At 39.7% G+C, this 14,903-nt stretch overlaps 1 protein-coding gene across 1 annotated transcript in view; it reads left to right on the top strand.

Annotated features, from left to right (window-relative positions):
* LOC106613664 (ankyrin repeat domain-containing protein 13C) overlaps positions 1-14,903 on the top strand; it is a 79,665-nt gene that overhangs the window by 37,486 nt on the left and 27,276 nt on the right. Inside the window, exon 3 of the mRNA XM_014216155.2 lies at positions 5,128-5,232. Coding sequence (XP_014071630.1) covers positions 5,128-5,232 — 105 coding nt within the window. The remainder of the gene's footprint in view (positions 1-5,127; positions 5,233-14,903) is intronic.

Raw genomic sequence — 14,903 nt, 5'->3', positions numbered from 1 at the left:
GAACAATTATGGGAGATTCTTGAGTGGTGCCTAACACAGTGTTTTCCACCACCATCAACAAAACACCAAATTGTGGAATTTCTTGTGGAAGAATGGTGTCACATCCCTCCAATAGAGTTCCAGACACTTGTAGAATCTATGACAAGACGCATTTAAGTTTTTCTGGCTTGTGGTGGCCCAACGTCCTATTAAGACACTTTATGTTGCCGTTTCCTTTATTTTGACAATTACCTGTAGATCAGAGGTATTTGCTGTGAGTGCATCAGTACGAGTGCATCAGTACGATTACGAGAGTGTTTTTTTTTTCGGCCATCTCATTGTCATCGTCCGGGTTTGGCCGGGGTAGGCCGTCATTGTAAATAAGAATTTGTTCTTAACTGACTTGCCTAGTTAAAAAAAGGTTACATTTAAATAGAAAATATATATAACAGTTGTGTGGAAAACACAACCTCCAGAAATACAAACTGTGTGCTTGACGGTTGTGCCGAGTAGGAGAATTTCCCATTGTCATGACTAAGGGAGGAATGTTTTGGGCATTTTCTGTGACGTTTGGCAGAGTAACTAGGCAGAACAATACGTTTAGACTTGATTGAAAGAGATTAAACTTGGGTTCAATTAGTTGGGTAACAGGGTTGTCTGGTTGACACACGTGCCCAGGATAAAGAAACGCATTATTGTTCCACACAGAAGAGCATCCATGTGGCTTTTCTTCAATGATTAGAGTCATGCATTGTAACAGGTTGCCAAACAAGGAGTGATGAAAGTCCCAGTTCCAGCCCATGAAACACCTGGCCTATATATTTTCCATTCAGCGGATTGTTGACAATTTCCGCATTTGACCTGCTTGTTTGGTGCTATAAATGGCATTAGCCAAAAAACATAGTTGCATGGAAGCCACCATTTTAATTAGAGATGTCACTCCTATATTGACAGTCGGAACAACGGGCTCCATTTTCTCTCTCTATTGTTGTTGACAAGTTGCCCAACCCAGGAAGTAGAGAACTTATGTTATTCACATGCTGCTGTGCTGCTTCCTGTATAAATATAGGCATGGCCTGGGGGTTTGCGCTGTTGTATTGTCCCATCAGAGTACACATGAATTGATGTCTGTTTACTTCCTGGCCTAGAATATGTTCTGGTCACGCCAGAGATCAAAAATCTAATTTCCTACAGACTTCATCCCGCTGGGCAAAAACTGGTTGAATCAACATTGTTTCCATGTTATTTCAACGCCAAAAAATCTATGCGATGATGTTGAATCAACATGGAAAACTGATTGGATTTGCAAAAAGTCACTAACGTAAGGGCATTTCGTCTTTATTTCACCTAACTTTGAACCTAAATACAATCACATGGTGAGCTTCTTTGTTGTTGAATTCACATTAGTTGTAAACCCAAGCATATGCAAATCAAAACTAGACGCTGAACTGACGTCTGTGCCCAGTGGGATGGTTGTTTGACATTGCATATGTTGTTTGTGTATGGCATATCGGAAGGGATCCTAGCTTTAAAGTTATAAGCCTGTATGAATGCATGAGGTCATGTGGTTTAACGGAATAGTTCTGAGTCATCCCACAAAATGAGTCCCTTTTGGGTAGTTCAACTTGGGGAAAAAAAACATTCACTTAATTATAACATTTTTCACGACGAACACGTTCAACTTAATAAAAAACATGTTTTCCCATTTTAAGAGGTTAAATAACGAATGGATTATAGTAAGTGCATATTAAAGGGGAATACATTCCGGAAATCTGTCTATGTGCCTAAACCTCTGACTCATTGTTGCACTGTCTGTCACAGTGCGTACCTCTCTCGCTCAGGGAGAGTGGAGGCAGAGCTCGAGCCTGCTATGTCACAAGGTTATATTACTGCAACGCTAGATAGAACTTTGTGGAATAATGCAAATCTACGGAAAAAATGTTGTCACGACGATCATACTAAATTCTGGAAGCCCAATCGATTGTGAGATATGGCATATACATTTTATGTGATAAACGTCGCAATTTGAACTTTTCTGAGATCTGTGCCAAGCAAGGAGGAAACAGCAGCCCATGTGCTTACTGCTCATGCGACAACACACACACACACACACACACACACACACACAACACACGTGGGAACTCCTCATAAACACAACACACTAGGAAGTTTTCAAAATACATCAGACTTTAGCACATCACCCAACACAACACGCCTTTTACTATATTGTCAGAAGCATCATCAGATGTTGGTATTAGCCTATTTCGAAACTCTCTTTCAATGCATTTATCTGGAAACCAAGCAGAAATGCTGTGCGCTAAAGATGGCATTGTAGACACACAAATACATTCAAATATAATTGTCGATCTGATCAGAAACTCTTTATCTCCTAAATGGTGTTGCTGTTTTTTGTTGTTGTAATCTTTGAATATATTGCTCAAAAGCTATAAGGGGGAGGGGGGAACATAGCCTGCTCTAGCTCTGCCTCTGCTCTCTCTGAGTGACAGAGATGCGTACTGTGATAGACAGTCCAATAGTAAGTCAAGAAGGTTTAGGCACTTAGACACATTTCCCGAAATATGCAATTATTCCCCTTTAAGTGCCAAATAAAGTAGCAGGGTTGACTGTAACAGGGTTGACAAGTTCATTTTAAATCAGCCATAAATCCCCTTGTGACAGGGGGAGTGGACCCTTGTTGTGTGCAACAGGGAAGGACAATTGAATGCAAGCTTCACAAAAATGTTAAAGCATTTCTAGCATGTCTATCTATGGGTAACAGGATTGAGGTGTTCTGCTCGACCCACTCAGTTTGCCACCACAAAACACCAGAAAATTGACAAAAAGAGTAGAACCAACTCACCTGCTTTTACGCTATGATTTGACTATTAGATGTGCAATGTTTATTTTGATAATTATAATAAAAAATGAATAGTTTCACCGGTGGTGTGTATTCATGGATGCCAAGGGAAGCCAGACTTCCCCCCCAAAAAAAATTTAGCAAGAAAAATGTTTTTCAAACATTTGAAATAATGTATCTTTCGTCTCTGTGTTTCATCATTTTCCTTCAATTCGCAATAGGCTGAATGTATCTCACCGGAGATAGCATCCGAGCGAGCAAAACAGCACTCCTCTGTCTCTGTATGTGTAGGCCATCTATTTGACGCTGTCTGGTCAAAAAGTGTATGACATTGTTACCGCCCGTAGCATTGAATGCAAGGGAAGCCAGCAAGCATTTGACCTCCCTTGATGTAAAAAGTTTAAAATAATAGCCAATCAGTGTTGAGCTAAACTGAGTGAGCTCAACTGTGAACGTTCCGGGAGCACCAAAAAAAAGTGTCAAGGGAAGTGATGTGATGTGATTGGCTTCACACCAATCACATCACATCAAAAGCAAAACATAATTGATGAAAAAACATGAATTGTTGCATCTCCTTGTGTCATTGTCCTCCAGTAGCAAGCTCGCTAAAATTGGCCCTTTCCTAAATTAGCCATGGATGGAGATAGGGATTTGGACTTGTGGTTTTACTCCTGTTTTCTTTGCGACTTGCAGTAACTCGCCGTGGTTGTAAATCAATACTTGTTTAGTAGTCTGAAAATGTCGGAAACATGAACTTACTTTACCATGTTGTAGGTCATGTAACTGTTTGTTACATGCAATATGCTTGGTGTACTTCACCGGACAGAGGTTGCTCTCTGGTTTTGTGATGAAACGAAGGTGTTATAATTATAATTTATATAATTTTGTGTTCTTATTGTCTCTGCCTTAGGCCTATATATCACGGTGGCAAGGCATATGAACTAACAGGTTACAGAGCAAACAACACAATTATCACAACACAGGTTGTAATATGGCTTTTTTTTACCTCCGCACCGCTACTGAGTTTCACCATATTAAAACAAGAGTTTTGTTCACAGGGTTGACCTTAAAATGAGGGACAGGTTGTTGTTGTCTTTTTTTTTTCTTAAAATGAATCACTAATCACATGAAATAAATAATCATCTTCAGAAATTACTTTATCGAAGCAACAAAATAACTAGGGCTTTACAGTGATGGTGAAAACTTGGAAAAACTTTGGGGTTAAGTGGGTAAAACTCTTCCAAGATGTCAGAAAGACTGCACAGAGGGACGTGCTGAATTCTGACACATTACCAAGTCTTTATTAATATAAAACATGATGTATTGAATTGTCCATGTGGTCTCTATATTAAATAGCACTTCATTTAATATATAGGCTTTTAAAATCCAATATTGGTGCACAATTTCTACTTAAAATACCAAAGGGACTCAAAACGGACTCATTTCGTGAAACGACCCTTCTATTTCCATCCCATTCTTACTCCCTATCTGACCCTCCACTATTCTCAGGTTTAGATGAATGATGCTCTACTGCTACAAAGCATTTGTCTCCTTTATTATTCGACATGAAAACTGTTACACAGAAAGAGAGAGCCTCACAGTGGAATGTATGACAGTACATTCCCTTTATAAAATCAGAATGAAATAGTCGGATTGGGATGGCTAAGAATTCAGATACAATCCTATGAGGCCTTTTCGAAGGTCTATGTGACCAAAATGTTGCATTTTGTCAGTAAATATATGAATTTGAAGTTAATTATATTTGAAGTGAAGCATACACAATGTCTCACTTTATTGCAAAATTCAATTTCAGGAAGCTTTCCCTGGAGAAGGGAAGTTAAATGTCTAAATTAGAGCTTGTTCCGACATGGGCATGGTGTCAGGTTGGAGATAAAATTAGCTTCCAGGGCCTCTTTTGTCTGTTTGATGGGAAAGCTCAGTGGAGTTTGAATGAAATACTTCACAACAGAGGGCTGGTGGGACGTTTTTGGTGGGAAACATGGTGTACTGTTGACTTGTCATTCTTTGTTCGTTTCAGGCTTCAGGCTATGAAGAAACCGTTACACAGAACACAGTTGTTAACGATTTTGGAGGTCAATAATTTAGTGTCTTTTCCATGCTCGACCCTTGTCCCCTCTAGTCGGTCCACACTGGGCCATGTAGCAGCGCAAATCAGATTAACCATTGATAAATTGTCAATTAACCAACAAGGCAGTACTCTCTCCCACTAGCTCTAACTCTCTCTCTGTAATAAGTCAATTACTGTTTCCTCTTGTCTCTTTTTCCCACAGAGTGTGCCCATCTGCTGCTGGCCCACAATGCACCAGTGAAGGTGAAGAACGCTCAGGGATGGAGTCCCCTCGCCGAAGCCATCAGCTACGGAGAGCGACAAATGAGTAAGCAACTACTCCCTGACTCATATACTGCCACTATTGTCACTGTACTGAGACCATCAATCCTGACCAGAATCGTTCCACCTATCATAGAAGGGGGTGGGTGGGCGTAGCCAACACATCGATGTCTATTGCCTTCCTAATGAAAATGATTTGGCCTCAATTGGTGTCCATGGAGGATTTTGGTATCAGAAGTGCATCTTTTCTTGAGGGCCCCACCTGTGTGCGAGAGAAATCAACATGTAGGGGGAAACACGGTGCCACTTCCGATCAACAGATGCTTTGTGCTTTCCTCCACATGGCTCTCAGAGTGGGCACCAAGCCGTCCTCTTTGTCTGTCAGAGAGGCGGAAATTCCTCACGGATCTCAGGCTTTTGTGTTCAGATGAAAAATAATACATTAGAAAATGCAAGCCTCTCTCTCTGCGCTGTGTGTCCCACAGGCATGGCCTGGCAGTGTTACAGTGCCTGCAGAAGGTATTCGTACACCTTGACTTATTCCACATTTGGTTGTGTTACAGCCTGAATTTTTCTCACCCATCTACAATACCCCATAATGACAATTTTTTGCAAATGTATGCAAATGAAATACAGAAATATAGTTTACATGAATATTCACACCCCTGAGTCAATACTTTGTAGAAGCACCTTTGGCAGCGATTACAGGTGTGAGTCTTTCTGGGTAAGTCTCCAAGAGCTTTCCACACCTGGATTGTGCAACATTTGCCCATTATTATTTTCAAAATTCTTCAAGCTCTGTGAAATTGGTTGTTGATCATTGCTAGACAACACTTTTCAGGTCTTGCCATATATTTTCAAGTAGATTTAAGTCAAAACTGTAACTTGGCCACTCAGGAGCATTCACTGTCTTCTTGGTAAGCAACTCCAGTGTAGATTTGGCCTTGTGTTTTAGGTTATTGTCCTGCTGAAAGGTAAATTCATCTCCCAGTGTCTGGTGGAAAGCAGACTGAACCAGGTTTTCCTCTAGGATTGTGCTCCATTCCATTTATTTTTTATCCAGAAAATATCCCTGTCCTTAACAATTATAAGCATATCCATAACATGATGCAGCCACCACTAGGCTAGAAAATATGGAGCGTGGTACTCAGTAATGGGTTGTATTGGATTTGCTCCAAACATAACACTTCGTATTCAGGACCAAAAGTTAATTGCTTTGCCACATTTTTTGCAGTACTACTTTAGTGCCTTGTTGCAAACAGGATGCATGTTTTGGGACATTTGTATTCTCTATAGGCTTCCTTCTTTTCACTCTGTCAATTAGGTTAGTATTGTGGCGTAATTACAATGTTTTTCATCCATCCTCAGTTTTCTCCTATCACAGCCATTAAACTCTGTAACTGTTTTAAAGTCAGCATTGGCCTCATGGTGAAATCCCATGGTGAAATCATGCAAAGGTGCAGTATTCTGTGGGAATAGGAAAACCGTGAAAACGAGTGTTTTTTTCTCCAAACTGATTCAGCTTCACACGGGTGACGCAGATTGGGACTGCATTCTGTCACTTTGACCGTATTCTGTCACTCTGACCGTGGCCAACCACCGGCCACTGTTATGGACCTTACTCAGCACAAAGGGAGCTTTTGAAGTGTTAAAGCGAGTGAGAGACAGAGCAGGCGGCCATAATGGAAAATTGCACTCAAAAAGGGACTAGAATGACGTATCTTTTGAAAGCTGTTCCTCTTTCTTCCCCTTATTTCATTTGGCTGTCCATCACTGTCTCTCTAGCCTTGTGAACTTCTGCTTGTCAGAATAATGATAGCTGAGTTAGCATTAGCCGTTCTAACTCTTCAAGAACACACCGCCCCAACTTCTTCCCTCTATGGCCAGCTTTGATGTCTTTTGGGTGTGTAAGAAGCCAGAGGTTTTGTATACTACCTATTTTTTCCCCATGGATCCTGACTGTACAACTATGAGAGGAGGAGTGTGCTTTTATGGATTTATTTGGGTCTTTGGTTGCACTGCAGCCAATGCCCTGTGGTATGAACCAGTGTACACCATGGCTGACCTCTGTAGTGTACATGGCTACCCAGCATCCATTTGGTCTGTGTGACTTAGTAACTGTTTCAAAGGAGAGGCACTCTCATTCATTTTAAAAACGGATACTTTTTAAATAAATTCTAGAATTAAATAAACAACTAGGTCTACCAGTTTTGAAAGGAGCAAAAATGGCACATCTCTTTTGAAATTACTATGATGTTCGGCTACACTTCGACTTGTGTTGGTCGATGCATGTACCTACCAGTGGTGGGAAAAGTACTCAATTGTCATACTTAAAAGTAAAAGTAAAGATACCTTAATAGAAAGTGACTCAAGTAAAAGTTAAAGTCCCCCAGTAAAATACTACCTGAGTAAAATTCTAAAAGTATCTGGTTTTAAATATACTTAAGTAGAGTGGTGGGAAAAGTAATTCATTGTCATATTTGAGTAGTAGTAAAAAGTAAAAGTAAATGCTATACATCAAATTCCTTATGTTAAGCAAACCAGATGGCATGATATTTTTATTTATTTTTATTTACGGACAGCCAGGGGCACACTCCAACACTCAGATATAATTTACAAACGCAGTATTTGTGTTTATTGAGATCAGAGGCAGTAGGGATGACAACGTGTTATATTGATAGGTGCGTAAATTAGACCATATTGCTGTCCTGCCTAGGCATTCAAAATGTAACGAGTACTTTTGTGTGTCAGGAAAAATGTATGTGAGTAAAAAGTACATATTTTCTTTAGAAATGTAGTGGAGTAAAAGTTGTAAAAAATATAAATAGTAAAGTATAGATACCCAAATAAAACTACTTAAGTAGTACTTCAAAGTATTTTTACTTAGTTCATTTACACCACTGGTACCTACCTTCTGACTCACTAACTGTCTAATTTCAAGGCATCATGGGGCATTGTTATCACACTGATATCCTCGCTTAAATGAATCACTTTTATTCCTGGCAGTTGACTCCTGGGAATGTTGCACATTGTAAATGATTACAGTAGGCGCATAATCCTGGCCCTGTGATATGACCTGGTAGGAGAGTAGCACTGAAGGAAACAGTGGCTGCTTTCCCTATTCAGTAATATAAAATGGAGTAGGTAGTTAACATGGTTCGCCTAGAAAAGCACTGCCCAGTGTTTCTGAAACATTAGCAGGTTCAGCACTTTTCTGGATATGGTAGGGAAGTGGGAGGGGATGTCTGTGAGAGGATGGAAACATCTGAGTGAATGAGGCCACTGAAAGATGCTGATATCACACTTTTCCAGGAAGAACTGGTCTGGTCTTTATAGAGATTCTAAAACCCCGTATTCAAAGTGCCCTTTCTGATTTCTAAAAAGACAAGACCAGTACTCTGCCCTACAAAGGCAAATCGCAGTAACTACATTTTTCAGACTGAAATCAGTCTTTATAGTATCTGTTTTATCTTGTGATAAAGTGTCCTTGTTCAATTATGCTCAGTTTCAGAGAAAATATAGTGTAAAATGTGCAGAAACTTCAAAATCTAAGTAAAAACCAAGGCAAACAGCAGTTACTGAAGTTACTGTACTTTGGCTTTGTTCCACCGTGTTGTGACTGTAGTTATCCGCTCTGCCATACAAAGGCAAAGAGCACTAACTACACAAACAGTGAAACTGAGAAAACATTTATTTAAAGTTTATTAGCTGTCCAGCTAAATATGTTGTAGGTAGATAAGTGATAATGCACTGATGTATTATCATATTATGAAGTACATTTTTATGCATATCAACAATGACTACTGATTTGACCTATGACCTCTAAGTCAATAAATGACCATTCCAGGCTGTATCACAACCGGCCGTGATTGGGAGTCCCATAGGGCGGTGCACAATTGGCCCAGCGTCGTCTGGGTTAGTGTTTGGCCGGGTTAGGCCATCATTGTTAATAAGAATTTGTTCTTAACTGATCTGCCTAGTTAAATAAAGGTACAAAAATAAATAAGTGAAACAGAAAAACACAAGGAAATTGGGTAAACACATTAAGATTGTAAATACTGCACAAAGTAGTATAAGTATAAACATTCTACGTCATGAAATTCTACCTAATGGAGAAAAATGCTTAAGGGTTACTACAATACAACATAAAAACATGAAAACATAACTACATAAAACCATTAAATACAGTTGGAATATAGTTAGAACTATCCAGCAAACAGAAAAACAACAAGGAAGTTTAATAAACACATTTAGATTGTAGATACTGCACTTTGCCTTTGTTTTACCCATATAGTTGTTTAAGGTCATGCAAAGGTGCAGTATTTGCATTTTAGGGGTCATAGGTTAAATCAGTGGTTATGGTTTATATGCATTCAAATTACTTTTTCAATGATAGCAGCCCATACAGTACCCCTCCTTCACCTTGCTGGCACCTGACTCGAAGTGGTGCCCTGTGTCCATTACTGATCCAGCTATGGGCCCATCCATTTGGTCCATCAAGAGTCACTCTCATTTCATCTGTCCATAAAACCTTTGAAAAATCTGTCTTCAGGTATTTCTTTGCCCAATCTTGACGCTTCAACTTGTGAATCTTATTCAGTGGTGGTCTTGTTTCAGTCTTCTTGACCTTGGCCATGTCTCTGAGCACTTGACACCTTGTACTTCTGAACACTCCAGGTAGGTTGCAGTTCTGGAATACGGTGGCACTGGAGGATAATTGGTTCCTGGTAGCTTGACATTTAATTCTTCTCAAGTCTTTTGCAGTTAATTTGCGCCTTTTCTTCTCCATGCGTTTTTTTGCGCCCCCAGTTGACTATTCACAACAAAACGTTTGATTGTCCGTTGGTCACGCGTCAATAGTTTAGCTATTTCAAGAGTGTTGCATCCGTCTGAAAGGCATTTTACAATTTTTTACTTTTCAGTGCCAGTTAAATCTCTTTTTTGGCCCATTTTACCTGAGGTAATGAAGCTGCCTAATAATTATGCACACCTTGATACAAGGTGTTATTCACTTTCGCCACACCCTCCCTCATTACTCATTACACAAATACATATCACCTGAAAATGATTAAATCCAATAAGCATTCAAGTTTTTATGGTTTGGAGTTGGAAAATGTGCATAGAAATAATGATAAGATCAGAATACTCACTTGCCTAATAATTGTGCACGCAGTGTACACACAAATCTAAAAAGTAAAAAATTTAATTAAGAAGTATAGAAATATTAGGAGTATAAATATATATGTAATGGGGTGAATAGACAATATGGACAGTATATGGATATAATATGTAGTATATTAACTATGTACAGCAATAGTTCAATTGGATAGGCCTTAACTAGAAGTATTTACAGTACCAGTCAAAAGTTTGGACACACCTACTCATTCAAGAGTTTTTAATTATTTTACTATTTTTATTACATTGTAGAATAATAGTGAAGACATCAAACGATGAAATAACACATATGGAATCATGTAGTAACCAAAAAAGTGTTAAACAAATCAAAATAGATTTTATATTTGAGATTCTTCAAAGTAGCCACCCTTTGAGTTGATGACAGCGTTGCACACTCTTGGCATTCTCTCAACCAGCTTCACCTGGAATGCTTTACCAACAGTCTTGAAGGAGTTCCCACATATGCTGAGCACTTGTTGGCTGCTTTTCCTTCACTCTGCTGTCCAACTCATCCCAAATCATCTCAATTGGGTTGTGGGCAGATGATTGTGGAGGCCAGGTCATCTGAGGCAGCACTCCATCACTCTCCTTCTTGGTCAAATAGCCTTTTCACAGCCTGGAGGTGTGTTTGGTCATTGTCCTGTTGAAAAAAAATTATATTACCACGAAGCGCAAACCAGATGGGATGGGGTATTGCTGCAGAATGCTGTGGTAGTCATACTGGTTAAGTGTGCCTTGAATTCTAAATAAATCACAGACACTGTCGCCAGCAAAGCACCCCCACACCATCACACCTCCTCCTCCATGCTTCACTGTGGGAACCACAGATGCGGAGATCATCCGTTCGCCTACTCTGCGTCTCATAAAGACACGGCGGTTGGAACCAAACATTTCAAATTTGGACTCATCAGACCAAAGGACAGATTTTCACCGGTCTAATGTCCATTGTTCGTGTTTCTTGGCCCAAGCAAGTCTCTTCTTCTTATTGCTGTCCTTTAGTAGTGTTTTTTTTTGCAGCAATTCGACCATGAAGGCCTGATTCACGCAGTCTCCTCTGAACAGTTGATGTTGAGATGTGTCTGTTACTTGAACTCTGTGAAGCATTTATTTGGGCTGCAATTTCTGAGGCTGGTAACTCGAATGAACTTATCCTTTCCAGCAGAGGTAACTCTGGATCTTCCTATGGCGGTCCTCATGAGAGCCAGTTTCATCATAGCGCTTGATGGTTTTTGCGACTGCACTTGAAGAAACTTTCAAAGTTCTTGAAAATGTCCATATTCTCTGACCTCCCTGTCTTAAAGTAATGATGGATTGTGATTTCTCGTTGCTTATTTGAGCTGTTCTTGCCATAATATGGACTTGGTCTTTTCCCAAATAGGGCTATCTTCTGTATACTAACCTTACTTTGTCACAACACAACTGATTGACTCAAATGCATTAACTTGTTATGGATAGGGGGCAGTATTTTCACGGCCGGATAAAAAACATACCCGATTTAATCTGATTATTACTCCTGCCCAGAAACTAGAATATGCATATAATTATTAGCTTTGGATAGAAAACACTCCAAAGTTTCTAAAACTGTTTGAATGGTGTCTGTGAGTATAACAGAACTCATTTGGCAGGCCAAAACCTGAGAAGATTCCAAACAGGAAGCGCCCTCTCTGACTATTTCTTGGCCTTCTTGATCATCTCTATCCAAAACAGGGGATCTCTGCTGTAACGTGACATTTTCTAACGCTCCCATAGGCCCTCAGAAGGCGCCAGAACGTTGAATGATGACTTTGCAGGCCATGGCTGAAAAACAGTAGTGCATTTGGTAAGTGGTCGATCTGAGAACAATGAGACGGGTGCGCGCGTGCACGAGACGACTCCATGTTTTTATTTTCAGTCTTTGAACGAAAACAGGGTTTCCCGGTCGGAATATTATCGCTTTTTTACGAGAAAAAGCGCATAAAAATTGATTTTAAACAGCGTTTGACATGCTTCGAAGTACGGTAATGGAATATTTTGAATTTTTTTGTCACGAAACGCGCCGGGCGTGTCACCCTTCTTTACCCTTCGGATAGTGTCTTGAACGCACAACAAAACGCCGCTATTTGGATATAACTATGGATTATTTGGAACCAAACCAACATTTGTTATTGAAGTAGAAGTCCTGGGAGTGCATTCTGACGAAGAACAGCAAAGGTAATCCAATTTTTCTTATAGTAAATCTGAGTTTGGTGAGTACCAAACTTGGTGGGTGTCAAAATAGCTAGCCATGATGGCCGGGCTATCTACTCAGAATATTGCAAAATGTGCTTTCACCGAAAAGCTATTTTAAAATCGGACATATCGAGTGCATAGAGGAGTTCTGTATCTATAATTCTTAAAATAATTGTTATGTTTTTTGTGAACGTTTATCGTGAGTAATTTAGTAAATTCACCGGCAGTGTTCGGTGGGAATGCTAGTCACATGCTAGTCACATGCTAATGTAAAAAGCTGGTTTTTGATATAAATATGAACTTGATTGAACAAAACATGCATGTATTGTATAACATAATGTCCTAGGGTTGTCATCTGATGAAGATCATCAAAGGTTAGTGCTGCATTTAGCTGTGGTTTGGGTTTATGTGACATTATATGCTAGCTTGAAAAATGGGTGTCTGATTATTTCTGGCTGGGTACTCTGCTGACATAATCTAATGTTTTGCTTTCGTTGTAAAGCCTTTTTGAAATCGGACAGTGTGGTTAGATTAACCTGTTAGGGCTAGGGGGCAGTATTGACACGGCTGGATAAAAAACATACCCGATTTAATCTGGTTACCACTCCTACCCAGTAACAAGAATATGCATATACTTATTACATATGGATAGAAAACACCCTAAATTTTCTAAAACTGTTTGAATGGTGTCTGTGAGTATAACAGAACTCAAATGGCAGGTCAAAACCTGAGAGATTCCTTTACAGGAAGTGGCCTGTCTGACCATTTCTTGAACTTCTTTTCCATCTCTATCATTTACTAAGGATCTCTGCTCTAACGTGACACTTCCCACGTCGTCCATAGGTGCTCAGAGCCCGGGAAAAAACAGAATGTCGTCATTCCAGCCCCAAGCTGAAACACATTATCGCCTTTCTCAAGTGGCCGATCAAGGGACACTGGGCTTATGCGCGTGACCCGACCGCCCCCGCCTTTGGGATTTTTTCCTCTGTTTGCCGAAAAGGAGATTCCCTGTCGGAATATTATCGCTTTTCTACGAGAAAAATGTCGTAAAAATTGATTTTAAACAGCGGTTGACATGCTTCGAAGTACGGTAATGGAATATTTAGAATTTTATTGTCACGAATTGCGCCATGCGCGCGACACTTCTTTACTATTTCGGATAGTGTCTGGAACGCACGAACAAAATGCCGCTATTCAGATATAACGATGGATTATTTTGGACCAAACCAACATTTGTTATTGAAGTAGCAGTCCTGGGTGTGCATTCTGACGAAGACAACAAAAGGTAATCAAACTTTTATAATAGTAAATATGATTATGGTGAGTGCTAAACTTGCCGGGTGTCTAAATAGCGAGCCCGTGATGCCTGGGCTATGTACTTAGAATATTGCAAAATGTGCTTTCACCAAAAAGCTATTTTAAAATCGGACATATCGAGTGCATAGAGGAGGTCTGTATCTATAATTCTTAAAATAATTGTTATGCTTTTTGTGAACGTTTATCGTGAGTAATTTAGTAAAATGTTAGCGAATTCCCGGAAGTTTGCGGGGGGTATGCTAGTTCTGAACGTCACATGCTAATGTAAAAAGCTGGTTTTTGATATAAATATGAACTTGATTGAACAAAACATGCATGTATTGTATAACATAATGTCCTAGGGTTGTCATCTGATGAAGATCATCAAAGGTGAGTGCTGCATTTAGCTGTCTTCTGGGTTTTGGTGACATTATATGCTGGCTTGAAAAATGGGTGTCTGATTATTTCTGGCTTGGTACTCTGCTGACATAATCTAATGTTTTGCTTTCGTTGTAAAGCCTTTTTGAAATCGGACAGTGTGGTTAGATTAACGAGAGTCTTGTCTTTAAATAGCTGTAAAATAGTCATATGTTTGAGAAATTGAAGTAATAGGATTTTTAAGGTTTTGAAAATCGCGGAGTTTTGTCTCCTCTACAGTAGTTGCACAGGTAGTAGTTGCACATGATGGTAGAAATGAAGTGAAACGGATGTCAGTTTCTCTGCATTAAAATCATCGGCCACTAGGAGCGCCACCTCACGAAGAATATAGATGAAACTCTCTTGTTAAATAATATGGTCTACAGCTTACCGTGAGGTCTTCTAACTCAGGCGAGACTTCCTTAATATAGATTGCACACCAGCTGTTGTTAACAAAGAGTCACACCCCTCCCCCCTAACCTTACCCGACAATGTCGTACGGTCTTGACGATGTGTCGAAAAAACATCTAGATGTATATTATCCATGTTCTTGTTCAGCCATGACCCTGAGAAACATAGTTATTCAGGTCCCATAGAAAGGATTGTCTTTTTTTTCACCCC

Source organism: Salmo salar, chromosome ssa10 (genome assembly GCF_905237065.1).
Source record: "Salmo salar chromosome ssa10, Ssal_v3.1, whole genome shotgun sequence".
Taxonomy (NCBI): domain Eukaryota; kingdom Metazoa; phylum Chordata; class Actinopteri; order Salmoniformes; family Salmonidae; genus Salmo; species Salmo salar.
Note: the sequence above shows the minus strand (reverse complement) of the source record. Positions and strands in the feature narration are given on the sequence as shown.